The sequence below is a fragment of the Gossypium arboreum genome, chromosome 5, assembly GCF_025698485.1.
Source record: "Gossypium arboreum isolate Shixiya-1 chromosome 5, ASM2569848v2, whole genome shotgun sequence".
In the NCBI taxonomy this organism is placed as follows: domain Eukaryota; kingdom Viridiplantae; phylum Streptophyta; class Magnoliopsida; order Malvales; family Malvaceae; genus Gossypium; species Gossypium arboreum.
Window position 1 is genome coordinate 2,022,387 of NC_069074.1, and position 21,858 is coordinate 2,044,244.

At 34.8% G+C, this 21,858-nt stretch overlaps 2 protein-coding genes across 3 annotated transcripts; both read right to left on the reverse strand.

Moving 5' to 3' along the window:
• Nucleotides 1-107: 107 nt before the first annotated feature.
• LOC108489690 (brefeldin A-inhibited guanine nucleotide-exchange protein 5-like) lies at nucleotides 108-17,659 on the reverse strand. Of its 2 annotated transcripts, none has more exons than XM_053028872.1 (34): nucleotides 17,356-17,659; nucleotides 17,050-17,283; nucleotides 16,129-16,189; nucleotides 15,560-15,743; nucleotides 15,202-15,323; nucleotides 15,060-15,118; nucleotides 14,918-14,975; nucleotides 14,757-14,841; nucleotides 14,507-14,668; nucleotides 14,303-14,361; nucleotides 14,116-14,185; nucleotides 13,970-14,032; nucleotides 13,122-13,244; nucleotides 12,935-12,988; nucleotides 12,729-12,817; nucleotides 12,476-12,572; nucleotides 12,286-12,384; nucleotides 11,997-12,155; nucleotides 11,753-11,863; nucleotides 11,498-11,682; nucleotides 10,353-10,976; nucleotides 9,639-10,056; nucleotides 8,574-8,813; nucleotides 8,279-8,402; nucleotides 8,038-8,186; nucleotides 4,397-4,732; nucleotides 4,045-4,211; nucleotides 3,695-3,945; nucleotides 3,236-3,414; nucleotides 2,624-2,740; nucleotides 2,409-2,545; nucleotides 1,980-2,313; nucleotides 1,324-1,419; nucleotides 108-537 (listed from the first exon to the last, which is right to left on the reverse strand). In XM_053028872.1, the coding sequence occupies exons 2-34, from the start codon at nucleotides 17,150-17,152 to the stop codon at nucleotides 475-477; spliced, it is 5,178 nt and encodes a 1,725-aa protein (XP_052884832.1). In that variant the 5' UTR covers nucleotides 17,153-17,283; nucleotides 17,356-17,659; the 3' UTR covers nucleotides 108-474. The 2 variants fall into 2 exon arrangements, with proteins under 2 accessions (XP_052884832.1, XP_017649880.1); XM_017794391.2 differs by having other exon boundaries at nucleotides 17,050-17,212; nucleotides 17,356-17,656.
• Nucleotides 17,660-19,288: 1,629 nt separating this feature from the next.
• LOC108481728 (brassinosteroid-responsive RING protein 1-like) lies at nucleotides 19,289-20,226 on the reverse strand. The gene has a single exon (XM_017784820.2). The coding sequence runs from the start codon at nucleotides 20,105-20,107 to the stop codon at nucleotides 19,559-19,561; it is 549 nt and encodes a 182-aa protein (XP_017640309.1). The 5' UTR covers nucleotides 20,108-20,226; the 3' UTR covers nucleotides 19,289-19,558.
• Nucleotides 20,227-21,858: the final 1,632 nt, after the last annotated feature.

Consider the following 21,858-nt stretch of genomic DNA (forward strand, 5'->3'; position numbering starts at 1 on the left):
TCATTAAGATTTCGGAAATATTCCAATAAAAATGCAGCAGAGAATGTCCAAAAATATAATCAGCGACCTTCAGTAACTAAAGTAGTTCTCCTTAATAACACTGAAAATTTAGAAACAGATATAGGTCTTTTATTTGCTACTCTAATATATTCATTTACAACACTGAAAAATTTGATACAGGAAATAGATATGTTGTGGACAGGGAAAAAAAAAGTAATTAATGGATTATTTTTCTAATAGTTAGTAAAACTAAAGTATTAAATGCGCAATATTTTCTTAAAATGATAATTAAATAATTTTTAAAACTGATACCTATAAGCACCCGGACCTTGCGAAGAAGATAAAATGTCAATTTTCAACCATCTATTTTCCTTGATAAACATTAATTCTTGCCTATGGTCCTAAGGAATGTGCAGCGACGCTGAAAACCATTCCTAAAAAGTTTCTCAACAAAATAATTCGTTATTAAAACTCTTACGGTAGGAGAGCTTTCAACTGCACCCTAAAAAGATCACCTAGTGCTCCACGAATATCCATCTGAAGAAAAAGTAGTTTCAATTAATTATCAAACGATTTAAAGGAGGAGATGTCAATATGTGGATTTTAGAAACATCAATGAACTTGTTTCACATCATTTGTTAAACACTACTCAAAAAGAAAAACACAAAAATGGCCTAACAGTAATATCTGCATTCTCGCAAAATAGGGCATGACATGCTGATTTTTTTTACCAAATCTACACAAATGTTAAAAAAAAAATCACCTCCAAATTTAGTTAATATTGCTCTAATAATATAAATTGAAGACTCATAGCAGAGAAATACATTAATCAGTTACACCAAGTCTAAAATATTGTTTCTAGCAAGTGATAATGCCACAGCATTATAGTACTCCTTTCAGTATGAAAGGTTGGCAGCTTAAGCGTTTTATTACTTTTAAGCCATAATTGAAGTAAATAAAATGAGCTAAAATCGTATGAAAATCCAAGTTGCTCCCTTTGTTGTTCTTTGTTGTTAGTATTGAGCTACAAATGAGAGTATTATGCAAAGTACAAATTATTGCTAGACTTGGATTGGGAGAAGTTGAATCATTGTGGCTCTGTTTACTGTCAATAGGTTTTATGTCAGATAATTTTAAGAGGTGAGTACGTCGAGACGAAACTAAATGCAGAGTAGTGGTGATTAAGTCATAAAACAGTAAATCTTAACCAGAAACAAATTGCCTCAAAACCAAATACGGTTCATGCATTGCATACAATCTTGTACTGGAAATCTATTAGGACTTGGGAGATCTAAGATACAGGCAAAGAGAAATAAAGATTACCTGGTCACAGCAAATAAGTTTTGTAAGCAATGGATAGAACACCCCGAGGTGATTCCTGAAAATCTTATTGTTCATGAAGCACATGCCTTTAAGTACCTGCAAGAGCAAAACGGCAGAGATTCTCTATAACCACTGAGATTAATAGAAGCCGGAAGTGCAAAGAATCAAGTTAACAACTTAACATTCATATCCACTCCAAGAGGTGATCTTAAGGCGAACTATCTGATCAATAAAAGCAACTAAGAGATAATTTGACCAATGACAGAATGGCAACAAGGAAGAAATTCACTTCAATGCTAATAGTTCAACAGGTTTCCAACAGAGACAGCAAGAATAAAAAAATGGTCAGGCCTGATAGGTAAGTAGGGAAGGAAAAAGTAAAAAAACAACCAATCCGCACAGCTATTCTCAGTCAACATCAATGTCTGCATATATGCTGCAATTATAAGCATGATCCAGCCATTCATGAATCTGCACTAATATAAGTTTGGCAAAGGCTATATTGTATTACTGTTTCATATACAAGGCATAGTTCCACCATGATATCTAACTAATGACTAATAAGCAACTAGATGTTATTGCATTAAAAAAATGGTCTAAACCTTATCATGTTTTAATATTTTTTCTCAGAGAAAGTGTGAAAATGAACTTTGTACCTTAACGATAACTGGAGACCGCAACTCCAGAACTCGATGAATATCCACGGAACTTGTTTCCCCTATTGTAGATTGGAAATCAGATGTGTCCCTGAGTACCTGTGCACAGAAAGAGACCAGCTTCTCTTCTGCTATTCCTTCCAATTTTGTTTCTTCATAAGAATGTTCAGCCAATTCCAAACCATTGTTGTCTGAAGATACATCAGTATCTTGAGAACTTTTAGGTTCTAGAAGTTGCCCATTATTGTCATTAAATCCTGAAGTTGCTTTGTGCAAGACATCCAGATAAATGCAAGTTCCTGCCAGTTCCTGGCGAAGAAGATTTAGAGGGGGCCTGACAAGATATGAAGGTGTTAGAAGCAAGGTTCCCCCCAGAAGCAACAAGGAGATGATAAACACTAAAATCAGGAGAAAACAGATTTTTCTTACCTTTCTGCAGGAATGTGTTGCATACGTGTTCTGAGGTTAGAGTATGAATTATATGATGCAGCAAATTCTACCAAGGATAACAAAATGTCCATTATGGCAATTTTCTGAGGTTCATTCAAATTCTCCCAATACTTTTTCTGCCAATTAAGACATATTTTAATTGGTAAAAGATTACATAAATTATACCACATGAAAAAAAGTCCAAAGATGCAAACCTGAATGCCATCAATAGCACCAAGAAGTATTAACTGAGTGATGCACTTGCCCCTAACAGTAGTCATCAGTGGACTTTCCTCCTCATCTTTGGCTTCATGTTCAACAGCCTCAGGAAGCTAGACAATCATTAGATGAAATAAAAGAATGGTAAGTAAAAAAGAACAAGGGAGAAGGCAGGCAAATAGCATCAATAACACGTTACATCCATATATGAAGGTGTGGCATACCATCTCTACCAGTTCGTCATCTGATCCTTAAATAAAAACATTTGCAGGTTTGAAATAATAAAAACAGCTTCTTGTAACCAATAATTTTATAAACATAAAACAAACTGACCGCAATAAATAATTTCCCTTCTTTTAATATAATGGGTGAAATAACTAATTAAGCAAGCATTTAATGGCTTATGTGCACCTACACCCCAATAAAATAATATTTGAAAGTGGTGGAGAGTGGAGACTGATAATCAAGAACTTCTAAAGTGTCTTCTATAAGGTGAAAAAATTGAAGCGCATAAGTAGAACACCTCTTGTGATTGATCTACCAGAAATATGGGGTAAGACTACTTAACACTAACCACAAAACAGCACAACCAAAGATGAATTGCTTACCTTTGGTGGTGAAGAAGGAGCTGGAATATCTGATGTGCCACTCTTTGCTTTTGCGGAACGACTTCTAAGAAATATGTTATCCATCATATTCCCCATAATTCTTTGACCTATTGTCTGACTTCGTTGGAGGCTTGCAGCTTCAGCAGACTTCTGAGCTTTATCTGATGGTGAGGGAACACCTACATGACAATGATGTATAGATTTGTAAAGTTTGCTAATGGACAAATTTGAAAAGCCAGGATTGGGCTGTTTCATGGATAGCATAAGTGTCCATTCGCTCATGGTATGAAGGAAAACTGGACATCAGAATAACATAGAGGAGAACTGAACTTAAATAAAAAAATTTGGCAGATTTCTACAAACTGATTCCGAATATAATTGGTATTAACTAATGACAAATACAGCTTCCCAGTTGTATAAAGTTTAAGAAATAACAAGGGGAAAATTCTAACAGCTAACCTTCAGATTGTAACCCAGATTCTTGATGGTGATCTTGTGAAAGTGATGCATTAGTATCCCTTGTGCTGCTATTATTACCTGAACTCAGTGATGCAAGTGGTGAAATCTTCCCGTTATCAGTAGAATCAAACTGCCAGACTTCACCACTTGTATGAACCTTTGAATCCCCTAGTGCAATTGAAGGGTTCATGGGATTCTCTAGACCCAACTCATTGAGTAGCTCAAGCGGTTGTGTTGTGTATGATGCATCTCTGGTGATAGAAAAAAGTAAACAGAATACATGAGTACCAAATTCAAATTCAAATTCTCAATGACTTATGAACTAAGTTCAAACCTGAAGACATACAGACCTTATGCTCTTCAACAACAAATCCCAGTCACTCTCACTGAACTGGTTTCCACCAACCTCTATGAGATGCACCAACGCACTAAGAGAAATTGAAACCACCATTTGGTCTGTCTTTTTAGCACAGTCCAACAGCAAACTCAAGAGTGGTGGCAGCATAAAGCACACCTCCTATAGAAGAAAGAGAGTTCAGGCTAACAATAATTTTCAGGGAAGTTCCAAATTCCAAACACAAGATTATATATGTACCATTTAGATCATATTCAGTTTCCTGTTACAACCTAAACTCCACCCAGCCCCTCCATTTTTAAGTCAAGCGAATAATACAGTAACGAGGACTATTAAAACTTGCCCACCTTGTAAAAAGTGTTGAAAAGGTTGCACAGCAACTGAAGTGAGTGAATGCTACTTTCACGAAGCCACTCATCTCCAGCGGAAAATAAGCTCTCCTCCCCAGCATGTCTCACATGATCAAATATGGGAAACAAGACACGATGGAAAATGCTTTCCCAAAACGGAGTTGAGAACTTCCTACCTCTTTCATTCACCAAATCAAACAAAACTTCAAGCGCACAACTCCTAACCTCCGGTCTCAAATCTGATGTTAGATCAGATAAACCAGCCAGCATTGGGAACCAATAATACTCAGCATCAACATTAGTCGGTTTCAGAGCTCCACCAGGAATACGTCCCTGTAATTGAAAAGTATATTGAAACATTTAAGCAAGATGTCCATTACAAAGAAATTAAGCAGACTTTTAAACACTGCTTGAAATAATCACTGAGAGCAAACAGTTAACCTGGACCTCTTTTTTCCCTGAGAAGGAAAAAGAGTTCATATAAACCTTCACAGTGCCAAGCAACTAAAGCATACTTATAATAAGAAAGACAACTGTTAAGGAACGTGTAGATATGTATGTAATCGTAGGTTACTTGATTACTAGGGATTTGATTCGATTTTGATTTTATTCTACTTTATTTTCTTTCCTTATAAAGTAGGTTCCAACCTGTATATATATGTATTATTTGATGGTGTGCAATACATAGAATTTCATTCTCTCTCTCCTTGTGTTTTGTTATTTCACTTTTACTATTTCGTTCATGGTATCAAAGTCTCTTGGCTCGATTCAGAGGGTTTGTGTTTCGTTGTTTTGAATGCAAAAAGTTAGGGTTTTTGTGGGTCACTTTCTCAAAATGATTTTTTGGGTTCACCGCCATCTTCACAGGCAGTCTGCAAAGTTTGGCGACCAAAAACCCCATGCGTGAAGCTCATGCACCACCAGGAGGCCAACAACCTATCTTCACACACCGGCACATGAGGCAGTGTCAGGCCACCAACTTCCGTCCCTGACATCGACTCCTTGGGGCAACCGTAGCTCAGGGGTACTTGATATGTAAAGGTTTGTGGGTCGTTTATTGATTTTTTGAGTCTTCGCATTGTTTTGGTACTGTTTAAGCTTGGTTACTGTTTCAAGACTCTTTTTGTTGCTGTTTGTCTTAGTTTGGGCTGTTCAACTTGGTGTGATTTCAATTTCCTTGCTTTTTTGAGAAGTACAATGGAGGAGACAAAAGTTACGATGAGTGAGATGATTCTTGTAATGTCCAAAATTACAGAACATAAGGTCAACAGAACCAATTATTTTGATTGGAGTAAGACGGTCTAGATCTATTTGAGAAGCATGTCACATGGATGATCACTTGACCGATGATCCACCCACTAGTGAGAAAAAGCAAGCATGGCTAAGAGACGATGCCAGATTGCTTTTGCGGATTCGCAACTCTGTTGGCAGTTAGGTAATTGATTTAATCAATCCTGTGAGTTTGTTAAAGAGCTAATGGAGTATTTGGATTTTTTGTATTCTGGGAAAGGCAATATCTCCCGTATGTATGAAGTATGCCAGGCATTCTATCGTCCATAGAAGCAGGATAGATCCCTCACAGCATACTTCATGGATTTTAAGAGAATGTATGAAGAACTCAATGTGTTGTTGTTCAAATGTTAAAGTGCAACAGTCTCAGCAGGAACAAATGGCAGTCATGAGTTTTCTTTCTGGTCTTCCTCCGGATTTTGAGGCTGTCAAATACCAGATTCTTTTGACTTCTGAAGTTTCATGTCTACATGATGCCTTCACAAGAATACTGCGAACTGAAAACTCATGTTCTACTTAGACTCGTAGTAATGCATTGGTGAGTCATGGAAAAAGATACAGGGATCAACTACTCGTGAAAAAAGAGGTGATAATCACGAGACAAGGGGAGTGCTGTGTTATTATTGTCATGAGCCTGACCACACTAAGCGGTATTGCCAAAAGCTTCAGAATAAAGCTAGGACAGCAGTCAACACATGTTGCAGCAACGAGTACTGATACCATTTCATCATCTGAAAAATCCACTCCTATCACTGCTATTGCCAAGTCAGGTAACTCCACTAAGTGCCTCCTTTCCTCATCCTCCAACTGGGTCATTGACTATGGTGCTACAGATCATATGACAGGTAATCCAAATCTCTTTTCAACCTTTAAGCGCTATACACATACTCCTAAAGTTATTTTAGTGGATCCATCCACTTCTTGTGTTCTTGGATCTGGCACCGTTATCCTACATTGTGTAAATCCCTAGTAATCAACTAACCTACAGTTACATATCTACAAATTCCTTAACAACAACAAATGGAGTTTTCTTGGTTGAAAGGCTGATGACTGTGACCAGTTTTAAATCATAAAGAGAATAGTTCAATTAAATGGCCCTAATTGTTTTCCAAATTTACAATTATGCTGAAGAACACCAAACTTTGGTGTTCATTCTATATCCACACAAGAATTCAAAAAGTTAGACGAACTTTGAAAGCAAATCTCACTTCTAAGCCTTGTTGCATTAGCAACTAAGATTGTGCTTTTGCTTTTTAGACCTTATCTTGGAGCATTTGTTGTATTGGGGAATTTTTGCACTAAAATTTACCATCCTGAGTTTTGAAGCAAAAAGTTGCAGTCTAGGGATTTCAGAGTTAATTCCAGATCCACTCCAAGAAAGGCTTTGAAGTAATGGCATTGACCACTTGGATATAGAAGACTAGAATCTGCAGCAGTTCATTTGTTCAGATGCTGTTCCACTTTTGGGGGTTGGGGGCGGCTGGCTGTTCTCTTTGATTTTAGGCCAGATTCAGGGATTTTGCTACAACTGTGAGGAGCAGATGACATTTTGAGCTGTTAAAGATAATATTTTCTACTGTTTTAGAAAAAAAATTCTCTGTAAAGCATTCAAATATGTTCTGAAGCAGAATATGTTCTTTTGGCATATTAATTATTAAGCCAGGAAACTACTATTGCTGTTACTTATTGCTCAAAGCGTAGGTCTTATAGTAGGATCTATTTGCGTCACCTGGGAGACTCACCAACCCGCTAAGCCTAGGATAAGAATCTTCAAATAACATGGTTAAATCTAAAGGAATTCCTTTGACCGCATCAAAACTATATGTAACAACCCAAACATGATTTTCTCTTTGGCTCAACCCTAGATTGGATATTCCATACTGAAATTAGTGAAAGCAAACTAACACATTTCAATGCAATGTAAGAATAAAAGCAAGCAATGCAAGATGTAAATGTATTTTAGGATAACAAACAGACGCTCAACCCAGACCTGAACCCAATTACTTTCTGCAAGATTTGCCTAAATGTGGCAAGAGTTGACCAAATGACAAAAACCTGAGCAACCATACCAACCTGAATTAACTAAAATGTTACAACCCAAGGCCAAAACAGCCCAAAGCTGACTTGTCTGACTCCAGCCAATTGCCGCCCTTATGAAACAAACTTGCTTTAATAATAGTAAGGATATAAATGCAGATCAATTGAAGATGTTGGCCAATGCATTAGTAAAGAAAAATGTATCTTCTAGATGAGGGCAAATAAAATGATGAAAGCTATATTTTTTTGAGAGAGAAAGGAGAGAACAAAGCGCTCAATTAAAAAATCAGGCTGAAGGACAGAAAATGAACCTCTGCAAGACGATTTTCACATATACGGAGAAGGGCAACAGCCTTCAAACTAATGTGGTGGGAAGTTTTATTGTTGGCAAACCTAATAAGACAGTTGATGCAGTCCATAAAACAATCTCCAACAACTTGATCAAATCGTTCCAGTAAAACTGCAAGGTACATGATGTTAGATTAATTGGAAAAGAAAAAAAAAAAAGAAGAGAAACATAACTTTGGTAGAAGAATAATGGGAGTTTCTTACTCTGTTCCACATTCTCAAATGCCTTTTCAATAATTGATTCCAAATCATCATCCGCAGCAGCAGTGAAAATCATAAAAACACTTTGCCATCCAGACTTTATGCTTGCAACCTTTGATTTAATCAGCTGCGATAACATCAATTATCATTCAAGGTGTCACACGTGTCCAATGGAATAAGGAAAAACTGACCGCTATAAGTTTATGACTGAAAATGTATTAACTTCAAAATATACATAGATAAAAGAGCAGCAAGCGAGAGGGCTAGATGTTTAGGAAATCTGAGCAAGCACACATACTTGAACAATGCAGTCCACAATAAGGCTTCTTATGGTTTCACTTCGACTATTCCGCATGAGAACAACAAAAGGTTTAAGGATATCATTTTGGAAAGTAAAACTGGTCAATTCAGCATGCTCCAAATACTTCATACCAAGCTGCCTCAAAGAATCTATTGCATACACAGCAACCTTCTCATCAGCATGGCTGCCAGCAGAGATAAAATGATTTGCGAGTACAGTCCATATTCTAGCCCAGACCTGGTAGACATATTGTTAGAGAATATTATGAAAATATTCTAGCATAACTTCAGGAATTTTATTACATAAATATTCTAACATTATCTTAGGGATTTTTATGTTGATTTTATTTGATTTCTTTCCTTATTTCAACCTATGTAACTTGTATAAATTAGTTTGCCTTTGAGATGTAAACACAAGAAAATTCATTTTGTAAATCTTCAACTATCTATTATTTTTGTAATACATATTATTAAAAATTTTAAAATGTAAACCAGTCCGAACTTTGGCAGGAAAAGACAAATGATTTTTTATCTATAAATCAATTAACGAACTACAGTTAGATTCCACTAAATAAAAAAAACAGCTGATGAGTGATCAAATTACAAATCTCAAATTAATTCTTTCTTAAAAATGCTTTTGCTGGTGAAAAAAAAAGCTAAATTAATATAAAAGGCTCTATTCTTGGAAACTAGTGTAACTTTACTTGTAATGTTGATTCATTGACAAAACTTAAATTTCTTTCAGAATATTCTCAACATTTTATCAAGTGGCATCACACAAATACATCATGCAATTCTGAACCATTTTCCTAAAAAACCAAAACTGTCAAGAAAGGAATGAGAAGCAATTTGAACTGAGAGTTACTTGAAATTCAAAAATGGTCAGAGCATGCTCTTAAACAGTTCTACATGCTTCTCCTTTACATTCCATATGCCCATTGAAGTGATGCAGATCCTAATCCACATATTAAGGTTCAAAATATGACTAGCCACTAAATCTTGATAATAATTATAAACATAAAGAAAAGGGTATTGTGGAGCTCAGTCAGTTAAAGGAAAGTACCATACGTATACGAGCAATATTGTAATAACTGATCTCAACAGCCCTTTGCAAGCTGAAAATGCGAGCTGGACTTTGTTTTAGTTCTTCTGCAGATACACCACATAGGGCAGTGAAGAACTCCACAATAGAATTGCTAGGCAACTTTTCACTATTCACAAAAACCTGTTCAGCTGGTTTCCCAGCCTGTTCTTTCAGTGCCTGCAAAACAGCTTCCTTGGAGATCTGATTTAATCCATGCATGACAGTTGCAGCAACAGCAGGAGTTGTCGTAATATGTTCAAGCCGAGAAACACACTCAAGAACAGCATTCCACGTGTCTTGAAGACAGTCTGGCTCTACGTCACATAAATCAAATAGAGTCCGCAATGCTTCCACATTTTTAATACGCATTTCCTTTGGGGAATGCAAGAAAGTAAACCTAACATCCAAAATATACAGAAAGAATTACAGCTAAGTTATTCCCCTAAGGTTAAGAGAATTATAATTATTGAGACATGGACTGCGCAGTTAAACAAATGCAATAATAATTGATGCAAGGGCTTTATGATGTAATTAGCTGTACTTCTTTAGAAAATAGAGAAACCAGACAAGGTAAGAAGAACAGAACAATTACAATGACAAAGAACAACAAAGCAATTACAAACGGAGGTGGGGTAATGTAACTAGGTAAATAACAGCAGCAAAAGGAGCTTTTTAAGAACAAGACAGCTGTACCTGATCAGAGATGTTACAAAGGCAAAGCGCATAGTATCCATTCCAAGGGCATAAGTGAGATGTATCCCAGCACTAAATCCTTCCATAGAAAGAACAACCATTGGCTTGTCTTCACTTTGCTCCATTGTAACAGAGAAGGTAGCCAACAATGACCATCCTACAGCTTCAACCATCGGTCTTACAAGTTCAATCTCTTGTGCAGTATAAAAAATTCCTCTTTTTGCTCGGTTCTGGATAATAGCCTGTGTCTGCTTAATTATTGCTTCACTTTGGGGCTTAGCATCGCTTGAAGACTTTGTTTTAGGGAGAGATAGTTTAAGGATACTAACAAGGCGGCCTCTTTCTTCACCCTCTGGCTTTTGCTTGCTATCTTTCCCAGTGCCAGCAGCTTCATCTCTCATTTTTATCTCCTCTTTAACAATAGAATCATATATCTCCTCCAGAAGTTCAATAGGGGCATGCTCTTCAGGGTTATATGTGTTATTCATATGTATAAAATCTGACTTTGACATTTTAGGCCAGATCATTGGGTCATGAGCATCAGTATTCAGCATTATAACTGCATATGCAAGAACATATGCAATATCTGCATTCTTGAAAAGACCTGGATTATCAGCACAATACCTGTCAAAAACAAAATGAGACAACTAATCATCATAAGTGGACAGTAAAAATTGTACTAGAAGAACATTCACCATAGAACATAGTAAAATGGTTCATACAAGAGTAAAGATCATATGCAGAAAGCATTAGACTCTTATTTACATTGGCTGCACAGCCTTGTTGTGGAAGAATCTCTATAGAATTTAAAGAACAGGTTCAGCATGATGTAGCAGAGATTTTTGGATTTGATGATGACAGTTATACCACTTTCAATCTTAGATAATCAAACAAACAAAAAATGGAAATCTGAAGGATGCTTAAAGATATGAGAACATTGTTATAAAGACAACAGAATTTGTTCATCAAATGAGGATTTCCATTCAAAAAAGAAAAAAAATTATCAACACTTTTTGGCTTAAAACCTAGCTATAATGGCTGGCAAGAATCCCCAGTAAACTAAAGCAAGTTTAAATCTGTCTCCGTAATTAAATTAAGTGTTTGTTTTTATGTTTCAGGCACAAAAGTTATAGAAACCCCCATACCTTTCTGCGAACTTTTCCATGATTCGATCTATCTTTTGAGCCTCCCCAGGAAGAAAAAATCCTTTGAGAAATTCACGTATTGCAGTATCAAACTTCATTCCTGAAAATGTTACTGAATCTACATAAGCATGCATGACACCAAGGGGAAACCCCTCCTGTTGACCCAGATAATCACCAATCATTGCCTGAAACAATGCTAAGAATTAGACCACTTCCCTAGAATTGAGCAAAATTTGCCTCAGATAAGAGCCCTACCTTGTCCAGATTGGGAGTATTTCTCAGAAATTGGGCAACTGAGGCAGGAGTCTTTTCCACCAATTTATTTGATATCAGATTCTCAATACCCTTCACTGGTTGCCTGTTAAACTACAATATAATTAAAACTATGTTTTAGTGCCTAATTACAGTAAAAGAAACTTGATTCCCACTATCATATCTTCACTGCAGAAAACTTCCAGTCTAAAATAATGAACTGTTAGTACAAAACCTGACCAACTACCTCGGAGATGGCAGCTGCCATGGTAGATTCATGACCTTTTGTCTCAACAGATTCTCGTGCCAAATCTTCTTCAGGAGCCCAGTCACCTCTTCTATTCCTTTCTGGTTGTCTTTTAGATTTCTCCCAATCAATCAGTGATTTTAGTATGTTGACAAGGCACTAAAGAGTTTAAAGAAGTAAAGCTTTATCAAACAACTACAAAGGACATGGAAGCATACAAATATAACCCAAAGATGGTTCTAATAATTGAAAATCAGATTTTATCGAGTTGTCCGATAGATAAACCTACCTGGAGTGAGGAATTCTTAATAGATGTTGTCTGGTTGGCAGCAACAGGGTTTGAGTCGCCATTTTGAGGCACTTGAGCTATTTTAGACAGAAATGTCACCTAAAAGGCCAGAAGACAAATGGTATACTTATCTAAAAAAAAAAACCTATAATAAATATATAAATAAATGTTGGGTTAACAGAGTTAATACCATGCGTTGAAATAGGTTAGGTGCCTCATGATCACAATCATAATTCACATAAACATCAACAAGCATCTGGGGATCTTTGCAAATTTTCTCAAGCATTCTAGAAAAATAAAATTAAAAAGGTTAGATAGTATAAAGCAAATAGCAAATTGACATGGTGATGACAACATGTTGAACAGTGAAAGAAGGCACAGAAATAACTAAAACCAATGCCCCAGTAATTGCAACAGCCACTCAACTAGAAAGGGCACCGTACCTGAGAACACTCATTTTTTGGTTAACGGGGAAGTCTGAACCATCCAATGACCGCAAAATAATCAAGGGAAAAAAGACACCAATTTCACCCTAAAAAGGAATAAGATAAAAGTAGTCAAGCATGAAGCAAAGATGTTGTCTATCACTGCAATAATGCTTTATTTGAAGGAACTAGCTTTTGATAATCTCTAAAGATAGTAATCATACTTTAAGACTCTCTCGATATCGCAACAAAAGCACAGAAAATATCCCAGTAGCATACTGCAACATAGAAATGCATAGTCAGAGAAAGATTCTCATAGCAGATTATTCTAAAACAGGATAAAGAAAAGATTCTCACAGCAGATTATTCTAAAACAGGATAAAGAAAAGATATTATGTAGACATAGATAACCTGAAATATGACAGCAGATTGTGAAACTGAAGCCTGCAGCAAAGCAGATAGAAGATATGCTTTCACTGAATCAATTAAATGGAAGTTCTTTGTAAATAAATGGCTAACCCCTTCCAACAAACCCTGCAATACCATAAAGGCCAGATAATATAATTAAGGATATTAGCTAAGATACCCATTCTTTATTACAGATAAATTTTAGCATTTTAAAACAATGAGTATATTTGAATTTCAGAGTTCCCTATCTATCCAATCTCAAATATGATGACGATCGTGAATTCTTTCCCTGCCAATAATAAAGAATAAAAAAAGCAAATATATCCTCTTAACACAGAAAAAAAATGAAGCATAAATAAAAATGACCCAACATTGTTGGGACACCGCTGTGTTCTATTATCAGTTAAAGTACTTGGGAAGTCCCTGTATTATAGGGACCGTATCAAATTAGTCCTCTATTATTAAATGGATCAATTTAGTCCCTATACAATTAAAAAGAATCAAAAAAGTCCAAATTGGTAACAAAGTCTACATAAAAAATGTTTTTAAAATTATATTTTTCAAATGCAATTCAATTCCAAACAAAAGATTTCAGTCACAAAACCATAAAAACTTTAAATATATTAACTCTATTAAACAATAATTGACATATTTTATACAATAAATGTTAACTCTATTCCAGTTTGGCCTTATTTGGTTCTTTTTAATAGTATAAGGGCTAAATTGATCCGTTTAATAATAGAGGGACTAATTTGATCAGGTCCCTGCAATAGAGGGACCTACAAGGACATTCACCTCTATTATCCAAAGACACCAAACATTCTTATATAAATTAAATTCATAAAATTAACCTGAAGAAGCTCAAGAGACAGAATCTGTGTCTTGGTATCATCAGTATCTTCCTTCTTGCTCATCTGGAAGAAAAAACATTTCATGAAGGGAATCCTAGCAGAGACTTCAAAATGCAAAGAACAATTAGTGACAGTATAATTAGTACCTTGCAAAGGGTGCGGAACACTAGTAATGCATCACGTTTACCAAGACTCATGCTCTCAAGGTCAATCCCTCTGAGATAAGTTTGAAAAGAGTCAAGATAGCAAGCATCAACAAACAATTGAAACAAAAATGTCAGCCAAAGTAAGATACAAAAACTAGCAAACAGGGTAAAATACTTTGGCACATACCTCGTGATCTTTTTACCATTCTCAACATGCACAACATTGTCAAGAGCAGCCTCTAGACCCTATAAAACACATAAGTTCCATATTAAGAACCACAAAATCAAAAGAAAACTTCACTAAAGAAAACACCTAGCAAATGCTACAAAGGTTAAGGCCCACAAATCAAATGAATCAAAACAAATAACAGCAAAAAGAAGAAGGATGCACCTTGAGGTCAGCACCTCCAGCTAGTTTTTGAAGTTCCTCAATAGATGCAAATGTTGTATCCTTGACCCAGTTTAGTGCATCGCCTAAAGTCGTTCCATTGTCATTTTGGTCGCTTGAGGAAGCAGCTTCAGTATGATCTGAAGAACCAGATGAAGTAGGGACCTGAATTTCATGTAAGAAGCTATTATCTTTTCCCAGATATAACATGGAGGCAAAAGATAGTTGAAAGCTTAGAGATAAAATTCCATACTACATCAGTCTCCATTCTCCTAAATAAGATGCTAATCATCTGTGTCAACATTGCCTTTGATGTTGCTTGGGTTATAGGGCTCTTGCTACAAATCCAAGCCACAAATTATGAGAATGAATTTATGTTGGTGAATAACTATCATTAACAAATATAAACAACACCTGTGAAGAGTAATATTGTAGCAGACTCTGATAATTCCAAGCAAAGGTTCCCCATGGACTGCAATTCCAATTAGAAAATTGCAACTAGACTCAGTTCATATACTAGACAAAGAACAAGATAAATAGATCCTGGACAATTTACCTCTGAACTTTGTCGATGCTACAGCAGTAAGAAGTACCTTCAGAACTTGCAGGATTGTACTGCAAATTGTTTTCTGGAATTAAAAAATGCGTAACAAGTGACATATGCTAAAAACAAGGTTAACAGACACGAGAACTCATACCTGTCAGTAGAAGAATTATCAACACAATTGCAAACCATATTCAGAATGTCTGTAAACAGAGGAACATTTTTCCCACCATCTAAACCAGGATCTCCCTCCAGATGATCATAGGCAATTAGTTTCTGTTCTTATGAAATTACAGACCATGTCAGTAACATTATGCAAAAAGTGAAGCATTTGAATTTCCAAAACCAAATTGAACAAAAATAGGGAGGTGGAGGTCCTTTCAGAATATAAATAACAGGCTTTCAGATGGATTATGTCTTCCCTTAATGCTATATAAAAAACATACAGAAGACTATTAAGCAGAAAATAAACATTGAAAAATTGTAAATCTAGAAAGAAAGCAACTACATACATGAAGACAATCTAAAGCTGGTTCAAGGATTTTTAAGTTCTTAGTCTCGAATGCAAGTCGAAGAGGATTTAGAACAAGCTCCACCTCAGCCCCTTCCAAGGTGTATCCAGCATTTGCCAAGGCAGTTGTGATGGTTCCACTAAGACCAGTTGGCTTACTAACATGCTGTGTATCCCCAGTGGAGCTACAAGTAAAACAAAAAAACAAAAATGGGAGGTCATCCATGAGGTACCTTTCTAGTTTTAGTTCTGAGGGAACTGCAAGTAAAACAAAAAACAAAATTGGAGGTGATCAGTAATTGTTACAATATCAGACATGACCACATTACCGCAAATGATATCAATTCCACTTTAATTTTAACAAGGCCATTTAAAGTGTTGGCTGAATCTGACAAAGGCTATAGTGATGGGTAAAAACTTTAGCTCTGAACTATAGGGAGCCTAAATAATTGTAAACAAATTGACCAAAAGACATATAAAAAGGCTATTTCATTGGGTTTATATCTTGGATAAGAAACTAGGGACAAGAAAAAGAGAGTAGCAGATTATAAGATTGTAAACAGAGTAAACCTTCCATCTCCAGGATTAGGCTCAGTGGATGAAGATTGCTGATTCCTTTGTTTTGGACTATCTGAGGAATGCAAAAATATAACAAAAAGTTAATAGGTGAAAACTGTGACCAACCAGCAACAATTTCAACATGAAATTACAGGAAACCTCATCATTACTCTCCCACCCTCCTCTTCTTAATGACTTCTTATTTCATGTAGCAACCCTATCAGCAAGATTGCCTTTTAGAGAATTAGTCAATCGGGGGAGAAGAAGCAACAACATACTCCTAGACTCATCCATTTTAACAAGAAAAAGACAAAGATAACTATCAATTTGTTTTTCATAGTTCTTTTATTATTCCCTTTGGATAAAAACAAGTTTGAAATACACAGATTTCCCCTACGCATCCCTTCTAAAATCCATCAGACATGATAGAGAAAATCCTACTCATTTTGCTCATAGAAATATAGAAGTACTTGATAGAAACATGAAGCTTCTTAATCAAATCTTAGAACAGATCATAACTTGTAAGCTCCACAACTACTCCAAACCCTACTGTGTGTCCTAAGTACCATTCTAACTGCACTCTAAGTAATTTAATAGTTGAATGCGATTAAAAAGGAAGGCAACACTCAAATAACTGAACAACAGCTAATGCTGTAGAAAATTCAATAAAGCATGTTCCAGTGTCAGGAAATATGACTTTTTAAACTCGCATCGGTGTTTAAATTCACTGAAACTCAAAATTAGACTAACGAATAACAATAAGAAGAAAACGTACTAAATGCAAAGAAATTATAATTAAAGCACGATTACCAGATAAAAGAAGATCAATAAAAATCGCAAGGCAAATTCAGCTTCGAATCCAAAGAAACAATAAAAAGAGTAAAAGACAAAGATCCATGAAATATGAATTTAAAAAGAAACTACAGATCTGACCTAAATAAGTTTGAATAGCCTTTTGAAGATCAGGATTCTTTTTGGAGGAACATTCCTTGAGCATCGACTCGAATGCTCGACTCACAAATCCACCTGCCGCCATTTTATTCTTCTCTTCCCCGACGCTTGAGCGCAATAGTTTCGGAGTTTCTCGCTCTCTCACCTAAAACGCAAAATCCATAGACCAAACAGATAAATTGAGCGCTTCTAGATCGTCAGAGGAAGAGGTAGGATCTGCGAATGTATACACACAAATAGAGAAATATATACATATATGTAAGGAAGAAGAAAGAGAAGGAGACTTACCACGCTTTATAAATTGCTCCGAGAGAGAAGAAATTGTAGCGAAAACCCATGAAGATGTGGAAAAGAAATAAGCAGATTTAGCGAATTGATTATATTTGCAGGAAAATGTTTAAAAGAGTATGCATTGTTTGCGTTTACTGGGCTTTAGTTGCGATGAACCCGGACAATCCCGGATTTTGATTGGGTTTGGCGTTAGGACTAATAACGGTCAGATTTGTCCTTTCGATCTTGGCTAAAATTGTTCTCTTTTTATTTTAATTCTATACAATTATTTTTACAATATCATACAATAAATTATTTGTTCGGAGCTAACCCTTGTTTTGAGAGAATTTTTTAAGTGATGTGTATACTTTACAAGGGCTTTATAGATTTCTCAATGATTGTTAATATTGTTATATACTTTTTTGCCGTATGAGTCCCTCAAAATCTCATTGTGAATTGGAAAATAAAAGTTTAAATATAAAATTCTAATTCTCATAAAATGGTAATCTACCAGTAACTTTTAAAGGAAAAACATTTCTCTCCTCCTCCTATAAATTTCAATATGTATTAATTTACTTTTAATTTCAACAATATAGTAATGTATGTGTACTTTGTTTATCAATATTTAAAGAAAAAACGTAAGGGTATAAAAATATATATTATATTTTTAAAAATTCAGTAAATTCTATATATTAGATTATAAAATTATAAAATTGATAATAATTTTATTTTACTTTTAATGAACAAAAATGTTTATGACAGCCTTTTAAATTACCACGTAAGTTATAATCTTTAATGCATAAATTATTAATTAATTGCCAACTATTTAATATACAATCAGATTAGTTGATAAATTTCACATAAGATGTTGCTCTACTCATAAACTTTTACATAATTAAAAATATATATCAAACCATTTACATCAATATAAAAGAAACGAACACAATTACTCAAAAAAAGAAAAATATTACTCAAATTTTGAACCCAGTTTCAAGCCCAAACCCCCTTGGATGGAATCATGGAATATTGACTTCGAATTCGGGCCAATAAAATGGGCTCAAGAGATGTAAAGAGTACTCGTTTCCAAATTCTATTCGATAGACTCTTTTTATATGTGTTTTTAGAAAAAGTAAAAATGAGGAGAGGAATTTCCTATACCGTGGAGGTGGAGGTGGAGATTCTTGATTATCTATCAACCACTTGCTTTTTGTTTCCTAACTTTTCCATTTTCACAATATATATATATATATATATAATACTCTCAACGAACCAAATGAATTGGTCTAGAAAAAGGAACTATATAGTAATTAATGATTCAATTGTGGAACTATATTGTAATTTTATTTATACCTCTTTAGTAAGTTATTATCTCACTGTCCAACTTTACTGTTAGCTATATATATGTATACCACAAAGAAAAACAAATTCATATTATTATTATTTTTAAAAATTTTGACATTGGATTAAATTTATCACATTTTGATTTTAGTTATCAAAATTTTAAGCTCCAACCTCTTATTTTTAAAATTTCACTATAAATAAAAGTTTTTGAAATATATTATAAAACCTCTTATTTTTAAAGTTTATTTTATTAAAAATATCGATATTTTTACCAGGTAGTTTAAATAGATGATACATATAGCATCTCTTAATTTTATTTGTAAATTATTAAAATTATTATTTTTAATGTGCAAAAAAACCGGAAAAAGGAAAAACTTTATATAAAGTGAATTATATATGTGCGGTCCAGGGAAAGCCCCCAAAAAATTAATGATGCTAATATTATTAAAAAAAATTAGCAATCAAAAGCTTCCTTGACCAAAGTCTTTGACTCGTTCATCCACTCATTGCAAAGCTATATTATTAATATATTACATATATAATTTTACATAGTATTTAAGTTTTAACTCGGAGATAATAGGCAATAGGCATGTTAGGAATACGAGAAAAATAATACAAGAAAAGAATAATATGTATTTCATTATATATACATACATCTATTCAAAGGATCAAGCTTTTAGAGTTTAGACCATTTGACTGTATTTTTTTTTCTTCTCTTCACTTTAGACTTCCCCAAAGAACAAAATTGACCCTTGTCCCTATGCCCAAACTATCAACTGACTGCTAAATATACAATAATTATTGCTCCAAGCTCTATCTCCATGATGAATTGAGCAAATAATATGTTAAAAAGAAAAGAAAAAAAACTGTAGAAAATAGATCAAGGCAGAAGATCGTCCCCGAATAGGTAAAGGAGTCGCTCGACGGCCCAACTAGGTTCATTCTTAGGCCACACCGAGCATTGTGAAGAAGTGAGTAAAGGGGACCTGCACAGGGGGCAAGTCTTGTGATTGTTACCATCATCTTGATCATGATCATAATCATGATGGTCGTGATCTTGATCCTCATCATAGTCAACCCATCTGTCAATGCAATCTTTGTGGAACACGTGACAACAGTTCCTCAATTCTCTGACCTCGTCACCTTCCTTCAGCTGACTCAAGCAGACTGCACACGTGTCAGACACCCAAGGCACCCTTTCCTTAGCATCTTCAAAGGTTGTCAACACCAGGCTGTCTCTAATCATTTGTGAAGAAACCAAAGAAGAAGAAGCGTTGTTTTGGGAGTCAGAAAAAATGAAACTAAATAAACTCGTGTCTTTAAACCTAAGAGCCCAAGACCAGACCCATCTTAAAACTGCTAAAACAACAGCTGTTTTGTAAAGAAGATGGGTTACAATTAGCCCTGGATCTTCTACAAAGAAACCCATTGAAGCAACGGAAAAAAAAAAAAAACAGCAATGAAAGGGAGAGAGAATGGAAAGTAATTGGCAAGAGAAAGGAAAGGAAAAAGAAAGGGGGGGAATTAGAGGAGCATCTAAGGGGGCTTATATAAAAGTCAAGGGCCCAAGTGGGGTAGAGATAGTGGATTGCTTTGTTGGAATTTGTTGGTGTGTGAGTAAGCTTTGGAATAAAGGGAAGATAGAGAGGCAGGGGGAGGTCGAAGGGTCCAAGTGAATGATTACGGCATTACGCCACCATCGGGTGCAATCGTGTAAGCCACAGCTCACAAGGACGGTGGTCGATTATCTCAAATCTCAAGTATCTTTCAAAAAAAAATTTGTGGTATTTAATTGGAAATATATATAATTTCTCTTTTAGAAAAATTATAATAAAAGTTATCAAGGAGAAGCAAAAATATTAGGAAAGAACGCATTGGTTAAAGTTAGATTACATCCAATAATTTATATAATTATACATGGGCTGTTAAAGACGTTATATTATATATAAGATATTTATATTTATATTTATTTTTATATATTATTTATTTGTATTTTATTAGCATATTATAATATATTTTTTTATTCTACAAACAGTCTTAAAAATAATCATGTGTCTTTTTTAAATATTTTTTAATATTATACTCTACTTTTATAAAATATTTGTCAATTCAAAACACTATAAAATATTATTTCATATTTTCATAAGTACATATTAATTATTTTTAATGTTGTTTAAAGTTTTGTATTTAAAAGGATTAAAGTGAAGCATAGTGTATATCGTATCATGAGAGATTGTGGATGTACTAAATGAATCTGGTGTTTGCTTTGTAAGGAATTAGGTAATGGAAAGTCTATCAAAAGGTTGTCCAGCACTAACTACATTGTTTGCAACGATCAATTTTTTTCTTAAATGACAAGATAAAATAGAAAATTATTTTTTTTACGTGTCTGTTTTTTTTTTAGTTACCAGATTCTTTGATTTTAAAACTATGATTCATTTCACTTTAACGTATTATTTAATTGTTTATTTGTTGGATGGGATAATAGTGATAATTAATTTTTTTATTTTTGAAGAGAAGTTTGTGAGGTATTGTTTGTTTAGAGTCATCAAATTTTTCAACAAATTCGGTATTGCCTTTAATGGGTGGCTTTTAGATTCCGCCAAGAATTCAAGTGTCTAAAAAAGAGATATAAGATGAGGTGGCGGGTTCATGGAGTGAGAACATTTTGTGGTTGGATGCTTACCCATATATAGGGCACAAGTCCAAATCCCATCAACAACAAATGTCAATTTTCTTGGTGGGTGGCCATGTGCGTTTGTATGTTCTTACCTTTTCAAGCTCCCGATAAGGTGATCATATGCTTTATGAACCCACTGCTTATTTAGACACTTGGGTTCCTAACAACGTCGAGATACAAAACCCTCACTGGAAACAATACCAAATGTGTTGAGGGGTTCACAAGCTCTTGATAGGCAAAACTTCGCAAACTTCTGATGAAGTTGATCGCCCCACAATAGATTGAAGTTTGTAAAGTGTAGTCTGTTAGTGGACCCTTTAATAGGTTTATATTGTCCCCAACAAGGGTTTTGTCTCTCAATTCTATTAAGACCTTGAGTTCCCAATGAGACATGGCCTCAAAAGGCAACAAATTCACAAAGTGGAAGTACCACACCAGGTGCTTGAGAATACAGACCATGTAAAAGCACATGGTCACTCACTTAGGAAATCTCAACATAT

Bases quoted from the DNA above. Each gene is read 5' to 3' on its own strand.
- LOC108489690 (XM_053028872.1), bottom strand. From the start codon at position 17,152: ATGGCGGCAGGTGGATTTGTGAGTCGAGCATTCGAGTCGATGCTCAAG. The intron at 14,186-14,302 runs GTATGTGCCAAA...AACTTATCTCAG, and splicing joins AATGGTAAAAAGATCACGAG to AGGGATTGACCTTGAGAGCA. The intron at 4,212-4,396 runs GTGGGCAAGTTT...TTTCTTCTATAG, and splicing joins TTTTCAACACTTTTTACAAG to GAGGTGTGCTTTATGCTGCC.
- LOC108481728 (XM_017784820.2), bottom strand. From the start codon at position 20,107: ATGGGTTTCTTTGTAGAAGATCCAGGGCTAATTGTAACCCATCTTCTT.